The following is a 22017-nucleotide window of genomic DNA, read 5'->3' on the forward strand; positions in this document are numbered from 1 at the left end:
ACCTGAGCTGAGATCAAGAGTGGGATGCTTAACCTACTGAGCCACCTGGGTGCCCCTGACTCTTGAGTGCACATGCCTTTCTCATTCTCTCTCTCACAAAATAAATAAAGACTAAAAAAAAAAATGCCTTTAAAAAAATAAAATTAAAATTAAATGAGCAGAAAAAAGATAATGATTCTACTATTGTTATCCCTTTGTTCTTCTGATAATAGTATACAGGTATAAAGTTTCATAACTAGACACAAATATATATAGTTGTTTCACTTGTTAACAAATACCACAGAAAAGAAAGAGTTCTGCTGAAAAAGCTTTAGGAATTCAGTGATTGCAGCAGTTACATGCTCAATTTTTTTTTTTTTTTTAATCACACTTCAACTATATAGCAAGTTATGTGTTCATCAGGTTGGACCAGTTTCAAAGTGTGGTATGTGGACAAGCAGCACCTGTGTCATCTGGGATAATATTAGAGATGCAGATTCTCAGGGTCAATCCCAGAATTACTAAATCTGGAATTCTTAGATACAGTTCAGCAATCTACGTTTTAACAAGCTCTCCAGATGATTCTGATGCAAACTGAAGTTTGAAAACCACTATTAGACTAAGGAAATAAAAATGAATAATAGATTTTGCACTCAAGGTGCCTGCTGACCATATATCCACTCATTTTCCTTGTAGGCTAATATCCATTAACAAGTATAATATCAATTTGCATATAATTACATCTTTGGAAATTACCATACACTAATGTAAATACCATTTGGAGCCATGTAGAAAGTTATATTGAAAGGGAGAAATTTTTCTTTAGTGAGGAACATTAAGCAATAGTCCCTAGCAAAGGATTAACGTGCCTGCGTATTTAAGCAAAGTGTACAAAATCTATATCTAATTAGGCCGCAGTGTGCTCAACACACAATTGAATGAAAATCTGTGAAGTAATGGTTTGTGATTTTCCAGATTAGTAAACAGGGAACTTATTCAGAAGAGTTAAGAAGCTGTATTTCTTAAGGTTACGGTAAGGGGGAGGGAGAGTGTTAGCCAACTGCAATTTCTGAAAACAGGAAATACCACAGAAATTAATTATTGCAGGTGTGCTACACATGATAAAATGAAATAATCTGCCATACTCTGTAAGAAATGCTAATTTGAGAAAAAGCAATCATAAGTGTGCCGACAACCTTAACAATATTCACAGTAATTCTATTTCTAAGAATTAACCTGAGATGTACCCCCAGAGATGCAATGGAAATAAATTAAATGTCTATTAGTAGGGAAATGAAAAATTGTGGTATATTCTCACAATGTGACAACCACTGCACATGGATGACAATCCCACTTCAGTAAGCAAATACACACAAACAGAAAAGCGCTAGAAAGAGATATTTCAAACTATAAATAGTAGTGAGGATTCTAGATTATGCTATTGTAAATCCATAATTTTTTTCAGCTGAATGAGAATAAAAATCGGGGAAAAAAAGACTTAAAATCATGTTTAGGAACATTGAATGGAATGGGAAAATGCTATGACTTATTAAAAAGGTTACAAAATACTACCTATGTGAATTCTATTTTTAAAAGCCTTTATTTTTACTTATTTTTTAAATGTAAATAATAAAAATATAGAAAGATACATATCAAATAAGAAATGGCTATGTCTGGATGTTACGCATATAGGCAACTAATTAAGTGGTTTTTTGGTATTTTCTAAATTTTCTACAATGATGACTATTTTCAAAATTTACAACAGGATTTTTAAAAAAATAATACTAAGACAGCTCTGCTATATGACCGGTAAGTGTGCACACACCTACACTAAGGAAGCCCTCCTAACTTCAGACACAAATGTCAAATCTACTTTGGGAGACAGACTACACATTACATTAAGTTAGAATGTTAGTAAGGGCGCCTGGGTGGCTCAGTCGGTTGAGCGTCCGACTTCAGCTCAGGTCATGATCTCGCAGTCTGTGGGTTCGAGCCCCGCATCAGGCTCTGGGCTGACAGCTCAGAGCCTGGAGTCGGCTTCAGATTCTGTGTCTCCCTCTCTCTCTGCCCCTCCCCTGCTCAGGCTCTGTCTCTCTGTCAAAAATAAATAAAAACATTAAAAAAAAATTAACTTCATAAAAAAAAAAAGAATGTTAGTATACATTATATAAAATATTTTTCAGGTTTCTTTTGACTAGGAGGGTTAGGGTTTTCTCCAGACTATAAGGGACCCAGACTCCGGACTACATATAGATCACCAACTACTGGCTATGGAAATGGAGTTGGTGATTTTAAATTTCTTTTTTAAGTTTATTTATTTTGAGAGAGAAAGCACAAGCAGAGTAGGGGCAGAGAGAGAGGGGAGACACACGGTCAGCACAGAGCCCGATGTGGGGCTCAACTCACGAACAGTGAGATCATGACCTGAGCCAAAATCAAGAGTCAGACACTTCAACCACTAAGCCACCCAGGTGCCCCTGGAGTTGGAGATTTTAGAAAAGCAGGAACGGGGCGCCTGGGTGGCTCAGTCGGTTAGGCGGCCGACTTCGGCTCAGGTCACGATCTCGTGGTCCGTGAGTTCGAGCCCCGCGTCGGGCTCTGTGCTGACAGCTCGGAGCCTGGAGCCTGTTTCGGATTCTGTGTCTCCCTCTCTCTCTACCCCTCCCCTGTTCATGCTCTGTCTCTCTCTGTCTCAAAAATAAATAAACGTTAAAAAAAAAAAATTAAAAAAAAAAAAGAAAAGCAGGAACATTTAAGTGTTTAGAGTAACTGAAAACTGAAGGTCATTGAAATGTCAAACACTCAGAAATACTAGTGGGAAGTTATTGATGAGAATACTGATAGGAAGTTATAATTCAGTTCAGGTATGCCTTTCATGGTACACTTTAATTATGTGAAGGCAAAAGTATCTAAAAATGTTCTCCTGATAAAGTTAAACACAGAGCTACCATATGATCCAGCAACTCTCAGAGAAATCAAAGTATGTGTCCACACAAAATCTTGCGCACAAATTGTCACAGCAGTACATCAACTCATGAATGTATAAATAAATTCGAGTCTATACCCTAAATATTAGTTAGCAATAAAAAAGAATGAAGTACTGATACATGTTACAAGATGAATGAACCTTACAGATAGCATACTAAGTAATAGCCAGACACGAAAGGCCACAAATTGCATGCGTCCATTTATTTGAACTGTTCAGAACATACAAATCTACAGAGGCAGAGAGTAGATTCATGGGTGCCTACCACTGAGAGAAAGAGGATTGGGGACAAACAGTAACTGCTAACGAGTACAGCGCTTTCTTTTTGGAGCGCTGAAAATATTGTAAAATTGATTACAGCAACGGTTGCACAACCCTCAATATATGAAGAACCACTAAACTGTACACTTTTAAATATATGAACCATACGGTATGTAAGTTATATCTCAATAAAACTGTTACTAAAATTTTTTAGGTAAATGAGGCAATTATAAATCAATCATTTTTCAATTAAAAAAAGCCATGTACTGCTGAACCTGAAACTCACAAGGATTGTTTGCACCTTCTTGAAAATAACTGGTATTTTCTGTCATGCTTTTCTTGACAAGTTTCAAGTCACAAAGAGGCACTAGTCAAGTAATACAATAGAAGAGGCCAGGAGGCACTGCACATTAATAACCCATCCAGTTAGGTTCCTTAAGTCACGTGGAGAACATGTAACACAAAAATTAAAGATGCAATGTAAAATAAAGTATACATTAAAAATATTATTCTCGGGGCACCTGGGTAGCTCTGTCAGTTAAGCATCCTACTCTTGATTTCAGCTCAGGTTATGATCTCACAGTCATGAGACTGCGCTCCATGTCAGGTTCAGTAGGAAGAATGGAGCCTGCTTGGGATTCTCTCTCTCCCCTCGCTGCCCCTCCCCAACACCCATGCACACCCACTTTCTCTCTCTCTCAAAATAAATAAAATAAAAACTTAAAAAGATATACTATTCTCTGGCTTTTTAGAGAAACAGTTACTAATAGGCTACTGACATATAACCAGCTTGAGATAGTTATGTGAGGAATTAAAAGTATGAACAATATTCAATTTATTACTTGGAATGTACACTTAATAATACCCTTTCTGACAAGTTCTATCACTGCTACTGGAATAGATTTAAAATCAAATGAGGAGATCTAATTTTCAGTTTTTAGACATTATTAGAATGTATTCTATGGTATTACCATCTTTTAAGTTACAATTTACCTTAGTTGCTGGGTTTCAAAAAATTAATTCCACATGTAAAAAAGTGAAAGCGATTTACTTTTTTAAAAAGAGCATTTCCAAACCCTTTTAACAATCACACTGGAATATAACTGCCTCTGAATTATCCAAGAGATAAATTACCTTTGTTGTTTCTTGATAGCATTTAAAAAAATCTCTCATACCTGAGAGAAAATCAGCAATATAGGTGACTAGGAGATATCTTCCCAAAATATTTCCACACGATTCCAAAGTCATTAAAAAACTAACAGTGCTCAACTGGTAGCATAAGACACCTAAGTGATGAGGAATGGAGGAGTTTCCTCAACAATGTAACTCCCCTTTCCCATACTTGGACCCTTCACAGATGTGAAGTGCCATTTCTTACTTGTAAGACTACACAGTAGGCAACGACAGCTACTTAGGACTGAATTACCAGGAATTATTTACTGAGTTTCAGGCCCCTACCATGCTGTGGAGTTATCTGTATAATTTCTACTCCATTTCCTACCAACTCAGACTTAATGCCCATAATCGCATAATCAATTGTTGATGTTAGTAATAGTGACTTTCTCTGTCCACTTAATTCAGTATCATTGTATTTAAGCCTGATGATAGTAAAATATTATAGATTCTAAACCAAAGGCAACTAACATTTACAAATATCCACCATGTCCTAGATACTGTGCTAGCAAGCTTAACATGGATTATTTTATGTAATCCTCATTGCAACAGTTATCTCCCCAAAATAGTTATCCCCCCAAAGCTATGAGAATTCCAACAGCAATGGGAACTGTTTTCACTTGGTTTATACTCATGTTTCCTATCAATCTCATATATCTTATTCCAATAATTCATTTATACAAAGTAGTTATTAATAAGTGGACAGGCAGATTACTTTCTCATACTATGCACTTAACTATGATTTAATTCTTAAATTCTTAAAGCTTAATATAACTAACAGATGTCTAAGTAAATGGTAATTGTTTATTACTGTTACAGCATTTTTAACAGAAAATTGATGGGTTAAAAGATATAAAAGGATGAGAACCAATGTAAGCCAAGATGAGAGAAGAAGAGGGCTGTTCCAAATAAATACAAACTACTTCACAATTTTACCTAGAGCTAAATTAGGAGTAAAGGCATGGGGGAAAAGACTAACGAAAGCAGGTATTTTGCTACCTGTTAAATGTTTCTGGTAATGGGAGGAAACCCAAGTACAGGGGTATGGGGAAGGCTCTTTACTAAATTCTTTTACTTTTGAATCAAATGAATATATTACTTATTAAAAATTAGTAAGTACAATTTTGAGTTTCTGGTAATTTTAGTGATAGTATTTGAACTTTATGAATAAAATATTAAGTATCTTAGCCACGGGTTTAACTTTTTCATCAGTACAGCTGAGTGTATTCCTTTGGCAACCAAAACTATTACTCCCTAAATTAGGAACATGACTACTTTCGTGTGGACTGTTGAACTCCAGGATTATACGATCCTCTCTGAATGTGCTAATAGCTGAAAGAGAAAGTAAAGGTGATCCTCAACAGGAAGGAATCTTTATACATTTACTCAACAGCCAGTTAGGGACCCGCTCAATAAAAGAAACAATGTAGGTCCCTGGAATGCAATGTAAGAGGCCAAAATGGCCAAGTCTTCAGACTTGTTTCCATTTCCAGAAAAGCCTCTCACTCTCCAAAATTGTTCCATCAACTGCTGCTTCTTAAACAAACTTGCTTAATAAGGGCACAGGAAACCCAAACAGCTGTTAGTAAGCATGACTTTTGGTCAGGAAATGAGTTTTTGATCAGAGTATAAAACTGAAAGTTCTCTTTCAGATCTATTACTATTTGAGGTATAATATCCACTCCTTTGATTAAAGTCCTCCTCAGTCAAGCTCTGTTCACAAAGAGAGGAAAAGGATCGATTTTTTAAAATGTCATTTAAATAGCAAAAAATTTATGTATTTGAGTTCAGAATTGTTGACTTTATCAAATGTAGCTAAAGCCAAATGCTAAGTACTTATTCCTGAACAGTTTCTTAAAAATAAATAAAAATAAATAAATTTCTAGAGAAAGATGCTGGCATAGAGCTAGGATCATAAAACCATACACTCAAACTTAATGAAATTAAGAAAGATAAATAAATATGCTATTTTATATACTTCCCGGCATGTTCAAACGTTTCATCCTCCAAATTTTAAAATTAATTTTATTATTTTAATGTTTACTTATTTTTGAGAGAGAAAGACAGCACGTGGAAGAATCCCAAGCAGGCTCCACGCTGTCAGTGAGAAGCTCAACACAGACCGATGAACGATGAGATCATGACCTGAGCTGAAATCAAGAGTTGACCGCTTAAATGACTCAGCCACCCAGGTGCCCCTGAAAATTAATTTTAAACAATAAAATGCCAAAGAAAAACATCATCTGAAAAATAAAAGCAGAGTATGCAGAATTTCACTTAAGATCTAACCATCCCACGTACTACCCCTCAAAGAATGTAAAAATTAAGTAAGAGCAATTCTAAAGTTGCCTCCGATACTAAATTTGGAGGGAAAATGAATGGGGGGGGGCGTAGATAGGTAGTCAAAGTGGAAAGATTTACATATAGAAAAGCTATTTTCACCTCAATTGCCCATCAAATTTTTAAAAACTGCCAAGCTCACCACACCATTTTTCCCTAATAGGGAACAAGTGATGGGATGGATGACTCCAAAATAAATGAATGGATAGATAAATAAATAGCACAAAGCTAATTATTTCCAGCAATAAGCAAGATTTGCCAGAACAGAAAGACAAAAGACAAAAACAAACTAAGAAATAAAAACCATGGGAAAGAGGTGAAAGAAAAGAGGAAGAAATTTCCTTTTGAAGTTTCCCTTTCCAGCAGTGAATCCACAGTACCATGGCAACTATCCAAACATTCACCTTTCTCCCTCTCTGCTAGTTAATGTAAATAATAATAGCAAGTATTTATTGACACTTAATGTATTGGTCACTATTCTTAGCATTTCAAATGCATTAACTCAATTTAACCCTTACGATAATCCTATGAAGTATACTATTCCATTAACAAATGAAAAAACCCAGACATAGAGGTAAAGTAATTTGCCCAGAATTAGAAAGTTGGATAATGCTAGAGTGAAGATTCAAAACCAGTCTTGATTCCAGAACCAGAGCTCCTGACCAATGAAAAACAAAAATAAAACAGAGTTTTCAATATTAATTTATATCATAAAAAAGACTAAATTCAGAGGAAAAATATTAATCAAGACAGAGTATCCCACAATAATAATCAATACTAACCAAAAGGAAGATACAATGGACATAAATCTTTATACATCTATATTCTTAAGATATATAAGCAATAACCACTGGAAACATACATTGACAGAAATTTTAATTCAGTAACTGCCAGCTTATGATGGAACAAACAGACATAAATCAAAGGCGTTCTATGGAAGCTGAATAATATAATAACACTGAATATGTAATGAATTCTGTATCTAAAAGTAAAGACTATACCTCATTTTCAAATACTCACAGAGCATTAAAAGAAACAAACACAATCTTAACATTAGGCCACAAAGAAAATTTCACCCAAGTTTTCAAAGACGTATAATTCTATACTCTAAATGTAATAAAACTAGACATTTTTACTAGGAAAAGCAACTTTAACCATTTAGAAATTAAAAACAAAACAAAAAGCTCTCATATACTAAACAGGATATCAAAACTGAAACTACATAGTTACCTCGCAAAATATAAATAATGGAAACATTATATACTAACCAAAGCTGAGCTCAGAGGATAAATCTTGACATAAAAATCACTTGTATTACTGAATAAGAAATAATACCACAAATACAAAAATTAAGCATTTATCTCTAGAATCTAGGGAAAAAAATACACTCCAGGAAGGCAGAAAAAAGTGCAATGATCGAGTAAAGTCAGAGGGCAATGAACTAGAAAAAAGAAAAACAGGAAAATAAATTCAACACCTTAACATCTTTTTTGTGCTATATAACCTAATAAATTTAATCACTCAAAACACAGATATGCAGTATTATAAGTGAGAAAAGAAAACTACAGATTTACAAGAAATTAAAAGAATTATACAAGAATATTTTGTGCAACTATGCAAATACACTTGAAAAGTGGGATGAAATGGATTATATTCAAATGAAAATACCAAACAAAAGAAATAGAAACTAAAACCAAGAACCACTGGAAAAAAATTAAGATTTTACTAAAAGAGTTACCATCTAAAAACATACTAGTCTAGTTAGCTTCATAGGTAAAATTTTTTCAGACCCAAGTAACAGGTAATTGGGATGATATTTTCACCATTGTTCCAGAGCACAAAGGAAGGAAATCTTACAAAATCTTTTCATGAAGCGAGTATAACACTAAGGATTACATTATGAAAAAGAAAAAAATTTCAGACCCCATTTCTGAATTTTGAAACAAATACAATATTAACAAATGCTTTATTTGCCACTGTATTATTTTTAAAAGAGAATTCCATACATAGCATTTATTCCAGAAATGTAATCATGACCAATTATTAAGTAATCTATTAAAGAAATTCACTATATTATAGGTTGAGTCAAAACAACATATTCATTTCAATGATGAATGGTATTTCACATCTGAAAAAATCACTTCTGATTTAAGAAGAAAAACAATTAGTAAAATAATTATGCTTGATGCTGCTCTTGTCAGAGTGAAAAGCACCAGCTCTGTTTTTAAGTTTATTGAGATCTGACATACAGTATTATATTAGCTTAAGGTGTACAACCTAATAATTCAGTACTTGTATACACTGTGAAATGATCACCACAGTAAGTCTAGATAACATTGTTACTACTCATAATTATGGAAATTTTTTCTTGTAATGAGAACTTTTAAGATTTTCTTTCTTGGCAACTTTTTTTTAATGTTTATTCATTTTTGAGAGAAACTAAATGCACACGCAGGGGAGGGGCAAAGGAGATGGGGCACAGATTCCAAAGCAGGTTCCAGGCTCTGAGCTGTCAGTACAGAGCCCAATGCAAGGCTAGAACTCACAAACCGTGAGATCATGACCAGGGCCAAAGTCAGATGTTTGACTGAGCCACCCAGACACCCCTCCTGGCAAATTTTAAATACGCCATACAAGATTATTAGCTACAGTTGCCATGCTATACATTACATCCCTAGACAAATTATTTATTTTATAATTAGAAGTTTGTACCTTTTGACTCCCTTCACCCATTTAGCCCACCCCCTAACTCCCAGCAACCATCAATCTATTCTTTGTTACCTATGAGCTTATTTTTCTTAAGATTCCACATGTAAGTGAGATCTTATTTGATCATATTTGTCTTTGATTTATTTCACTGAAGTAAAATGTCTTCAAGGTCAATTTATGTTGCTGTAAATGGCTGGATTTCATGTTTTTATGGCTGAATAATATTCCATTGCATACACATACCATAACTTCTTTATCTACTCATCTGTTGGTGAACACTTAGGCTGCTTTCATACCTCAGTTATTGTAAATAATGCTCTAATGAACATGGGGGTACATGTATCTTTTTGGGTTAGTGTTTTTGTCTTCTTTGGATAAATACCCAGAAGTGGAATTACTGGATCATGTGGTAATTCTATTTTTAATTTTTTGAAGAAACTCCATACCGTCTTCCATGGTGGCTGCAACAATCTACTTTCTCACCAGCAATGCACAATTATTTACTTTTTTCCCCATCCTGGCTAACTCTGGTTTTTTTGATAACAGTTATTTGTATAAATATGAGGTGCTATCTCACTGTGGTTTTGATTACATTTCCCTGATCATTAGTGATGCTGAGCATCTTTTCATTTTCCTTCTGGCCATCTAAATATCTTCTCTGGAAACATGTGGATTCAGATCTTCTGTCCATTTTTTAATTGGATTGTTTGTTCTTTTGCTATTGAGCTATAGCACTTCTTTGATATTCTGGATATAATTTGCAAATATTTTCTATTTAGTAGGAGGCCTTTTCATTTTATTGTTTCCTTTGCTGTGCAGAAGTTTTTTAGTCTGATGTACCCCTACTTATTTACTTTTTCTTTTGTTGCCTTTGCTTTTAATGTCAAATACGAAAAATCATCACCAAGACCCACATAAAGGAGCTTACCACCTAGGTTTTTTTCTAGAATTTTTATGGTTTCAGGTCTTACATTCAAGTCGCTGATCCATTTCGAATTAAATTTTGTGTATGGTGTATGATAGTGGTCCTGTTTTGCCAGCATCATTTATTGAAAAGACTTGTCCCTTCTCAACTGTATATTCCTTGCTCCTTTGTGATAAACTAATTGACCATATATGCATGGGTTTATTTCTTGGCTCTCTATTCTGTTCCATTGACCTATGTGTTTGTTTTTACACCAATACCATACTGTTTCGATTACTATAGCTTTGTAATATAGTTTTAAATCAGAGTATGATGTCTCAAGCTTTCTTGTTATCAAGATGCTTTGGCTATTCAGGGTCTTTTGTGGTTCAATACAAATTTTAGGATTATTTGTTTTGTTTCTGTGAAAAATGTCATTGGAATTTTGACAGGGATTATACTGAATCTGTAGATTACTTGGGGTAGCATGAACATTTTAACAATATTAATTCTTCCAATACATGAGCATGGAATATATTTCTATTTGTTTGTATCTTCTTCAGTTTCTTTAGTCAATATCTTATATAGTTTTCATGTGCCAGTTTTTTACCTCCTTGGTTAAATTATTTCCTAGGTATTTTATTCTTTTTGATGCAATTTTAATGTTTATTTTTGAGACACACACACACACACAGTGTAAGCTGGGGAGGGGCAGAGAGAGAGAGACACAGAATCTGAAGCACGCTCCAGGCTCTGAGCTGTCAGCACAGAGCCCAACATGGAGCTCACACTCATGGACCCCAAGATCATGACCTGAGCCGAAGTTGGACACTTAACCGACTGAGCCACCCAGACGCCCCTGATGCAATTTTAAATGGGACTTTCTTAGTATCTCTTTCTGATATATTAGTGTAAAGAAACACAACAGATTTCTGTATGTTGATCTTGTATCATGCAACTTCATACTGAATTCATTAGTTCTATCAGCCTTCTGACCAAGTTTTCAGTGTCTTCTGTATAGAGCATCATGTCATCTGCAAATAGTGACAGTTTTACTTCTTCCTCTCCAATGTGGAAGCCTTTTATTTCTTTTTTATTTCTCTATTTTCTTTATTTCTTATTGCCTTACTGCTGTGGCTAACTAAGATGTCCAATATATGTTGAATAAAAGTGGTGAGAGTGGGCATGTTTATCTTGTTCCTGATGTTAGAGAAAAAGCTTTCAGTTTTTCACCATTGAGTATGATGTTAGTTATGGGCTTGTCACACATGGCCTTTATTATGTTGAGATACATTCTCTCTATACTCGCTTAGTTGAAAGTTTTTTTCACAGATGAACGCTGAATTCTGACCAATGCTTTTTCTGCATCTATTGAGATGATCATATCATTTTTATCCTTCATTTTGTTAATGTGATGTATCACACGAACAATTTTGCAAATGTTGAACCAACCTTGCTTCCTGGAATAAATCCCACTGATCATGGTGTATGATCCTTTTAATGTACTATTGAATTAGGTTTGTTAATATTTTGTTGAGGTGTTTTGCATCTAAATTAATCAGGGATACGACCTTATAATTTTCTTTTTTTGTGGTGGCCTTGTCTGGTTTTAGTACGCCAGGTCTCTTCCAGCCTCTTCCTATAATAAGTTTCATGGCCAAACTTAACGTTAAGTGGGCAGAGAAGTAAAATCCTACAATGTGCCATGGAGAGAAAATGTGTATATTTGTGAAGAGAATGTGTATATTTGCTACCATACTTGGGAACTCAGAAGAAACATGCTTTATTATTGCTCTATACTGTTTTTATTGTTTGAACCCTTTATGGAAAGTGTATGTACTACTTTCTCATTTAAAAACATGCTCACACTCAGAATTGTAAATCCGTCTGAGATGAAGCTTTAGATAACATGGTAAAAACTGAGAATATACTACTGATTACTGTAACTTTAACTGTAGGTTCAATTTTGGGAGTTGGTAATAAATTTTTGTTTAAAAAAGGGTTGTATCTGCAAGGCTGATATATTAAAGTAATATTAAATTCCACAAAAGGTTTTTAGTTTTTATTTCTATTAAGCTACACAGACTATTCTAATAAGCTGGCAATGATCCATTTCCTCATTAGCCTTAAATATGTGAAGTGGTCTCTTTCAGTCCTCAGTGTAAATACGTGATTCTGCAAATTTGGTCTGCTATTTCAATTTATAGAAAAGGAAACTGAAGTTTGGACCACACAACGGTTAATTCAGTGGCCATGATTATTCTCCCAACATTTTAAAATACTCAAACTTAAAGTTTACTGAAAATAACTGCCTCGTGAGCACTAAAAAAGCCAACATTTAGATTCTCTGTGTAACATTTTGCTATATTTGCTTCATATATCTACCTATCCATCAACTGATCTTATTTTTGATTCATTTCAAAGTAAGCTGCAGACAGCAGTACATTTCACTCCTGAACATCTGATTAGAGTTCAATATTTGTTTAGGCTCTATATTTTTAAAGTTCTATGGTAAAACACACAAATGTATACTTGTGTAAGTTCTGAAAAATGCATTCACTCATATAACCAAAACCTCTATCAAGATATACAAATCTTCCATCATCCCACAAGGTTCTCTCATACTGGGCCTTAATTTGAACACATGATGCATCTCCAAAGTCTACAGTGATTTTCACAACACTATGCTACACTTTTGAAAAGGCCCAATGTGTAACTATATTAAATATTGAGAATTTTATTCCTAACCCTCAATAATTAAGGTAGTTGAAATATGGAAATGTGAAAGAAAAAAATCCTAGAGACACCCTCCACCAAAACCAGACAGCCTAGATAGCAATATCTGTAGCAAGCGACTGTACCACCTTCTCTCCACTAACTTACCCTAAATAAACAAAATCTTCTATTTGCATCGCTCAGAGTTCAAGAGTTAATCCAGAAAGAATGGATATGACAATAAAAAAATAAAAACAAAAACAAAAAACATCTCACATGTTCATCTCTTGTACCTTCAATTAAACCAACAGAGGCTTGGGGGCAAGACCATTTCTTATGCTTCTAAAGTAAACACTGGGTTAAGTCTATATGCTTCAGGGGTTACTATGAGAAACAGTGGAGAACTGAAGAAAAAGCAAAAGCTTTGGAATCAGCCAAATCTGAGTTCAAATTTCTTTATTTTTATTAGCTATATAACCAAGTACAAATTACTTAACTTCCCCATGCCTCAGTATCTCATCTGTAAAGTGAGGCCTATGTTTTACCTTCCTTTCAATGTTGTTTCTCAAATAAATGACCTACATAGAGACCCAGTCAGACCTCTGTCCTGGACCTCGAGTTTTAGGAAGAACTACTCTGGCCGTCTTCTACCCACACCCCTCCCCAAAGGTGAAGAGATCATGGGTCCAAAAGGACATACACACCATGAGCCCACACCTCTACCACGGACTAAGCTCTGGGTAACCTAGACCCAGGAATTCCTTGCCTCAACAGAGCAGCCTGGTTTCTAAGTTGTGAAAGAAACTATTCCCTGGGTCCCACTTCCTGAAGGAGTACGAACAAAGCATGGATGTGAGAACTGGGGCATTGAAACATATGTGTGAAGCCCCCTCTCAGAGAATAGAATGGTGTGTAGGGTAGGAAGAGATATGAGTTTAGGCTCAGAAGACGGGGTGGGATCAGAGCATGCAGACACATCCTGGCATGTAGGTCTGAAGAATCCAGGATTTCTTAGTTCCAACTTGACGTTCAAGATCCATGTGAAGGTTTATTTGCCAAAGTGGAAGGACAAAATATATCTTATATAACAGTTTGTTATACACATATGGTATGTGGGTCTTCATTTATATTTGCTCCAAACCATGCAAATGTTGCAAATGGGCCTATCTGTATCCACTACTAATAACCTACCATGGGTACTGACATTCACTTTCATATATTGTCATGTATACTTACATAACATTATCATGAGTTAGGTTTCACTAACCTTGTCACACAGATAAAGAAACAGACAAGCTTAAGAAGCATACCCAGAGCCCTCTTTTCTATCTCCATCTAGTTTTCTTCTTAATTCTGGAATATGAGTTTCCTCCTCTATAACTTCAATACTAAACTCTCCAAGATAATGTGCCCCTAATCCTTAACTTTAGTCCTTATTCTCCATGACCTCTCTCTTTGGCACCTGATGGTGTTAACAATTCTTCCTTAGAACATCTTTCCCTTTGGCTCCTAAGGCTAGACTACTGCAGTTCTTCTCTTAGCTTTTCCTCTTTACCTGGCTCCTCTGTTTCCAGATACCGTCTGCATAAAGCATATACTCAATAAAAAGTAGGATTTTTTAAAACCTAAAAAGAAAAGCTGCCATCTTTAAATACCGTGCCAGTTACTCCACTAGGTGAAACACACAAACACACTATTCCATTTATTCTAACAGCACCATAAAACTGAAGCTCAGAATGACTGACGAATTAATCTATATTCGACGCCTGGCTCCAACACTTCCTACCTTTATGATCCTGAGTAAGTCCCTTAGCTTCTCAGAGTCTCTGCTTCCCCATCTGTGTCATCTTACATTGTTCTTGTGAGAACTAAATGAAACTCGGGATGTAAGAAATGCAGCACATGATCTACAGTCAGCAAATGTTAATCCCCTCCTCTTCTTGTTGCTTCCAGGTAAATATATTAGTTTTTTCTCTTTCCCTGTGTGGATTTCCAAAGATGAAGTCCTTGGTCTCTTGATCTTCTTTCTTTATATACCATGTCTACACTTTATCACACTTGTGAACCCTACTCTTCCAAAAAGATGGTCTTGAATTATCTGTGTCCAATTCTAAGTGTCCAGACCCACATCTCTGAGTTCTGCTAGTTATTTCTACTTGAGAAGCCCATTGTCTACCACATCAAACTGATCCTTTTCCTCATAAAGCAAAGAATGGAAAGCAAAAGACTATATTGCGAAGACAAAACTGATAAGATGGATAATAAAGAAGCTAATTTCATGGTTTCAAGCTTCTCTGAGAAAATTATAAGCACTGAGAAGATTCTCACAGATCATGTCCAAATTTCCTCCCTTTTTCTTCAGACATGAAACTCAAATACTTCCATTTCCCTAACCTAGAAAGCTTCAAATCTTCTCATTCCTTTGAATCCTCTAACATTTAAATGCTCCATTCATCAAACATCTAATTATATACTATCTTCTATTACTGATTTTCATGAATTTACATCTTATCTTCCTAACTATGCTGTAAGTTCTTTAAGGCCAGCAACCGTCTCTTATACTTTTAATATTCTTCAAAATGCTGATTGACGACTATTATGAAGAAATGGTCAAGAACTCAGAAATCATAAAGTAAGATGTTTTCATATTTTTCCCTGACTTGGAAGGAAAAGCTTCTCAAATCAAAAGTTTGGGGAACCTTCCATAAGCAGAAAAAGTGTGACAAACAGTAAACGTTCTATTTAGATATCAAGGTATCAAGGTTTCTAGTCTTCGGTTTTAAACAAACAAACAGGGACACCTGGGTGGCTCAGTTGGTCGAGCATCGGATTTCAGCTCAGGTCATGATCTCCTAATTTGTGGGTTTGAGGCCCGTATCGGGCTCTGTGCTGACAGCTCACAGCCTGGAGCCTGCTTTGGATTCTGTGTCTCCCCCTCTCTCTCTTTTCCCCTCCCCTGCTCATGCTCTGTCTCTCTCTCAAAAATAAGCAAACATTAAAAAAAAGTTAAACAAAATCCTATAACATGAATTTCCTTAGCCATGTGCTAGTACTTTATAAATTACTTCCAAAAATTGTGTAAACTTTCTTCAAAAAGTATTTATATTTTCTAATATACTTACTAGTTATGTTAATTTCTGTTAAGCAATTCTTAAAACTCTAAGTCTCAAAAACCATGTAATATAAACTGATATGCTCTTTATTAAATTTTAAATAATTTTAAAACTTTTAAAACCGAAATGACAATAAACCATTAGTCTAAAGCTTATTAAAAGAAATGGCTTCCTTCTTTGGTTGAATATATTTCAAATTTGGAAAAATTTGATGAAATTACATTTTCTTTATTGTGATCAAAACAGAACTGCAGGGTAATAAAACTGATTTTGATTTGCTCATTTTACCTGAGTAGCTTTATCTTTCATGCATGAAGGGTAATGAACATGAGGATCCCGTGGCCACTGTCCTGTGAGATAAGGTCCTGTTATCGTATCCAAAGAAGAGGTTCGCCTTATTGTACTAGAGGTTCGAACTTGCTGAGCTTTTGGCCTGTCCACTATAAAAAGTGAAAAAAAATTAGATTAGTCACTGATAAATTATGTAAAATTTAAACTTCATAGTCTGTAGAATGTCACCCTGCCAAGTTTCCTTATGATACATATTTACCCTAACAGCTCTTTCATATATGACCTGATGAAGTTTGTAGACCCTCTCCAAAGGAAAATACATTCACATATTAAATCTTGCATATATTTCCAGGGCTGTCAGATGCTTGTTCACCCATTCAGAGACCTATTCTAAAATCTACCCATCATCTTCACTGCCATTACTTTAATTAAGACTCTTCATGTCTCCCCTGGACTGCCAGTTTCTTCACTGCTATCTCTGCATCTATCTCAATTGGGCTACATCCCAACACCACTAAAACAAACAAACAAACAAACAAACAAAAAACACTTCCATGGTTAATTACTATCTTAAAGTTAAAGCCTGTATTTTTTACAATTTGGCTCCCATATACCTCGGTGCTTAATGTCTTGCTACTCCACTATAAATCCATGCTAACTACAAAGTGCCAAATGGACTAACTGCAGTTTCCCAAATGTACAACACTCCCTTCTCTGCCGCTATACATTCTACTACTTCCTGAGCAGACAACCCTCTCCTTTTCTGTTCCCCTGACAAACTCTTATCTCCAAAAGCAGCTCAGGTGTCACACCAACTCTGTGAAACCTTCCCCAAGGCTTTTCTTTCTCCATCTCTACCCTTGGTTTCAGATATATGTGACCCCCTCTGCTTGCATGGAACTGTAAGTTTGTCTTTCTCCCCCACCAGGACATAAGTTTAGTCTCTACAGACTGAAAAGGAATCAATGCTCAATACTACTTAAATCAACTTATTCATAGCTACACAAAAATAACATGTATAAAGAACCTCATATTGTAATTCAATTTCCTCATTTATGTATGAAGAATCTGGCCCAGAGGGATAAAACAGAATTGTCCAATGAAAGAAAACTGCCAACAGGAGCCAGAGGTAAAAAGGAAGCAAGATCTCCAGACATTCTACACAGTTTAGTCAATCTACTCTAACAACATACTTCCTTCCATTTGGGTACTGTAAGTACTGCTTTTCAAAATTAAAATGATCATAATGAACTCTAAGTTTCTTAACAAAGAAATTATAGTCTTTCCATATACACATCCCCAATAATTTACCACTGACGTGCTTTCTATAATAAAATCCATCCAATTACAAGCTCCAAAGCTCAGAGTCTCATCCAGGGTTACAGCTCACATGGAACTAAAATGCCTTGCACATTAACAATTAAGGAACATTTGTTTTGAATACTGTCCTTCCACTATCTTCCTGAAGCCAGAATATACAGGGTTTTTTTGTTGCTTTGTTTTTTTTATCAGAAAACAAAACACTGTATACTTTGGTGTTATCATATTATTTACATATCTTAAAACTGCAGTTTTGATTTTTTTTTCTTTAACCTTAGAATGTTACAAAAGATAAGAAAATTACCAAATTTCCTCCTCATCTTTATTACTTAGTCTAATTTCATTTCACCATGGGCAGAGAATCTAGGATACCTAGTATTTCTATCTACTCTTTGGAATTATCTGAAATTTTCTTTGTGACCAAAAACATGGCCAGTTTTTATAAATATCTCATGAGTCATGAAGAAGATATATTTTCTGTTTTCAGAATATAGGTCTTTATTAGTCTGGTACCTCAACTGAAATAAAAATACAGAATATAGGAATAATATAACTATCATCTGGATCTGTCACAAATTTAGAGAAGAACTCTAAAATTTCTAAACTTCTTTTGAGATCTAATAATTCTCTTTATTGCCATTTTTTATCATTTACATTTTAGTTCTGTGTAAACTGACACATACTGATCCATGATAGCAGTACTATGCCTTACATACTTCGCCATTATGATCTGTTCCATATATCACGTTTTAAACTCTGTCAAATTAAACATTCACATTGTGACCCCTTTTGCTATTATAATTTTCCTGATATCCCTACTCTTGAATTTTCAATTTCTTTCAATCAATCTGTTTACGCATGTGTCCTATACTCAGTATATAACGAAGCTTTTTGGAAAAAAAACTTTGCAGTAAGCCTTCTTGTAGAAGATAATTTTATCCCATTTACATTATTGCTATAGTAAATTTAACTTGTCATGTAACTTTCTTCTTCCTATTTGTAATGCTTTCTTGCTACTTGTCCTGTTTCACTGTTTTGTTTTGTTTTTTTTCTTCTCTCTTACCTCCTCCCCCATCACAACTAATACCTATGTAGACCGTGTTTGGTACTAGAAGTTATTTATATTAATTCCTTTAAGTATTTTTTTTCTGGCTATAAAAGCAATACCCACAAATTTTAACAACTTTGGGAAAAGGAGAAAATATGTCTCTCATAATCTAATTTATAACAATTTGTTTAAAATTTTTAAAAGTTATTTTATATTCCCTCCACCAGGAAGAGGGACACAAGAGACACAAGAGACAAAAAAGATTGTCGCTTAAAAAAGAACCAACATTTATAGCAGTCCACCACTAAATACAAAAAGTCCTGCATAAAGGTCAGCCGTAGCCAGAAAATGAAGAACCACTACATGTGGAAAACTTGTGCCTAAACTTACACTGCTCCGAACTATTAAAATGTCATACATACACTACTTACAACTATTAAAACTCCTCCTAACTTGGAAAATAAACCATAGGGACCATTTTTATGTTTTATAATGAAGAAGCGGTATAAATGAGCTTCTTGATCTATATATTTCAATCTATATCAAATAACTCTTGCTATATATTTTATCACTGGACCTTTGCCTATCACTCTGAAAAGATCACATGCTCTCTACGTAATGTCCATTCTCTAGGATTAGTGACTTTGTCAGAACTGCGGTCTTCAAGCTATTTTGACTAAATACTCTTATAGGTAAGCATGGAACAACATCTGTAGTTATTCATTTATAAATGGGATATGTACTATATTACTAATACGTTAAGCATTATAAAACTGATAAAACAAACACATGATATGAAAGAAAAATAAAAATACACATGTGTGAAAAAAAACAGACGTTATGATGTTTTCCTGTATCTCAAAAGATGGCCTTATTACTTTAATGGACCTGAAACTGGGTGCTAGTCTCATTGTACAGATTGGCCACTTAGCTCTAATTTTACAAGATTATCCTACTGCTTAATGATGTTCAGAATGTGTAGACAAGCACCAGACATTACCACCACCAAAACAAACAAAAAGATCTGCCTTAAAAAGAGGAAACAAGTTAGGACAACGCAGTGTCTATATCTTGTTACAAAATTCATTCTACCAATCATCATTTAAAAAAAAAATTAAAGTATATGAGGCATATATTCTTGATAGGTCCTATTTCAAACATATTCTTTATTTTTTTATGTTTGTTTATTTATTGGGGGGGGGGGGAGGGAAAGAGAGAGAGGAAGAGAGAGGATCCCAAGTAGGCTCTGTGCTGTCAGCAGAGATCTCACAAACCATGAGATCATGACCTGAGCCAAAATCAAGAGTTGGGTGCTCAAATGACTGAGCCACCCAGGTACTCCCAAACACTCTTTAAAATAAAGATTCTCACCAGTGCTCACAACCAGGAAAATTTAAAAGATAGGGAATTATTAATTTCCAAATTATTTCAAGTGTAAAAATCAGATTAGGTTTGAAAATTGGCAAGGACAGTACTCTTCCAGGATATGATTAGCCATAATAACTGAATCTATCAAATATCACTAAAGCCCTAGACTTAACAAAAGGTTTGTTAAAAACAATGTAATTCTATTTCTTTTTTTTTTTTAATTTTTTTTTTAACGTTTATTTATTTTTGAGACAGAGAGAGACAGAGCATGAACGGGGAGGGTCAGAGAGAGGGGGAGACACAGAATCTGAAGTAGGCTCCAGGCTCTGAGCTGTCAGCACAGAGCCCGAGGCAGGGCTCGAACTCACGGACCGCGAGATCATGACCTGAGCCGAAGTCGGCCGCTCAACCGACTGAGCCACCCAGGCGCCCCGATGTAATTCTATTTCAACAAGATGACTTGTTACCATTATCCAAATTATCATGGCAATTAGCATATATATATATATATATATATATATATATATATTATAAATTTTCAAATTTATCTGAGAGAGGACAGAGAGAGAGCTCACACAAGCACACAGAGAGGGAGGGAGAGGGAGAGAGAGAGGGAGAGAGAGAATCCCAAGCAGGTTCTGCACAGTCAGCCCAGAGCCCAACATGGGGCTCGATCCCACAAACCATGAGATGATGACCTGAGCCAAAATCAAGTGCTGGATGCTTAAATGACTGAGCCACCCAAGTGCCCTGGAAATGAATTAGTTTTTAACTGCCTCAACATCTAAGCCTCGATGCTCACCAATTTTTATTTATTTAATTCATGGTATTATCTCCTATCAACTCAGGTTTTACAATCCAGTGCAATATGGAAAATCAACACTGGCTTTGCATTACTTATATGTTCAATACAATAAATTGTCTATGTCATGGTTACAGCTGTGATTAGAATATGTGGTTTTGAATTGAGTGATCACAATTATTTCTCTAATTATTACAAAATTACCTCAATTCAAGTAGACCAAGAGGACACCCTATGAGCTAGAAACATACATTAGTAGAGTCAGTCTTTGAATTAATTTATAAGAGTTTAACTTAATAGAATTGCTAAAATAAATATTCAATTATATTTATGTAAGGTATGAAAGAAAATCAATTAAATAAATACTTAGTATCATTACTTAAGGAAAAAAACAGGCATCAGGAAAACAGTACCTTCATAAGTGGTGAAACCAGGTAATCATTATTACTAAATAAAACTTGCTAAACGTCTGCCATATGGAAAGCACTGTTACATGTACCAAGGGAAATTGCAAAACAAGTTTCAGATTCTCTTCAAGGAGTTTATATCATGGTTAGGGGTAGACATGATACATATAATTAAACTATAATATAAAGCAGTATATGTATGGTAAAAGCACACCAAAGGAGAGCAAGGGAAAGAAAGCAAAAAAAAAAAAAAAAAAAAATTAGGCAGCAGATATTAAGAATGCTGCTCTCCAACTACACAAAAGGAGTAGTAAGAGTCTTTGCCATGCTACTTTGCCAGTCCTGCTGCTAATACCCTTACTTAAATAGTTGAGGGTAAAACACAACTAACTCCAGCAAAAAAATACGATGGTTAGGAAAAAAAAAAAAAAAAAAAAAATCACACCTATTTCCAGTACTATCATTCTATTAGAATCAGAAAATGACTGTTGATAGCAACAGTCTATAACAAGTCGTCCTCATTACATTCATCTAAACGTTGTTCTTTCCTGCCCCTCTTCACCTCCTTGAATAGGAAGCCACATGGCAACAGCAGTTGGTA

General features: G+C 34.9%; 1 protein-coding gene across 1 annotated transcript in view; it reads right to left on the bottom strand.

Annotated features, from left to right (window-relative positions):
* GLCCI1 (glucocorticoid induced 1) overlaps positions 1-22017 on the bottom strand; it is a 106414-nt gene that overhangs the window by 56773 nt on the left and 27624 nt on the right. The window contains exon 2 of the mRNA XM_058728698.1: positions 16469-16620. Coding sequence (XP_058584681.1) covers positions 16469-16620 — 152 coding nt within the window. The remainder of the gene's footprint in view (positions 1-16468; positions 16621-22017) is intronic.

The sequence above is a fragment of the Neofelis nebulosa genome, chromosome 4 (assembly GCF_028018385.1).
Source record: "Neofelis nebulosa isolate mNeoNeb1 chromosome 4, mNeoNeb1.pri, whole genome shotgun sequence".
In the NCBI taxonomy this organism is placed as follows: domain Eukaryota; kingdom Metazoa; phylum Chordata; class Mammalia; order Carnivora; family Felidae; genus Neofelis; species Neofelis nebulosa.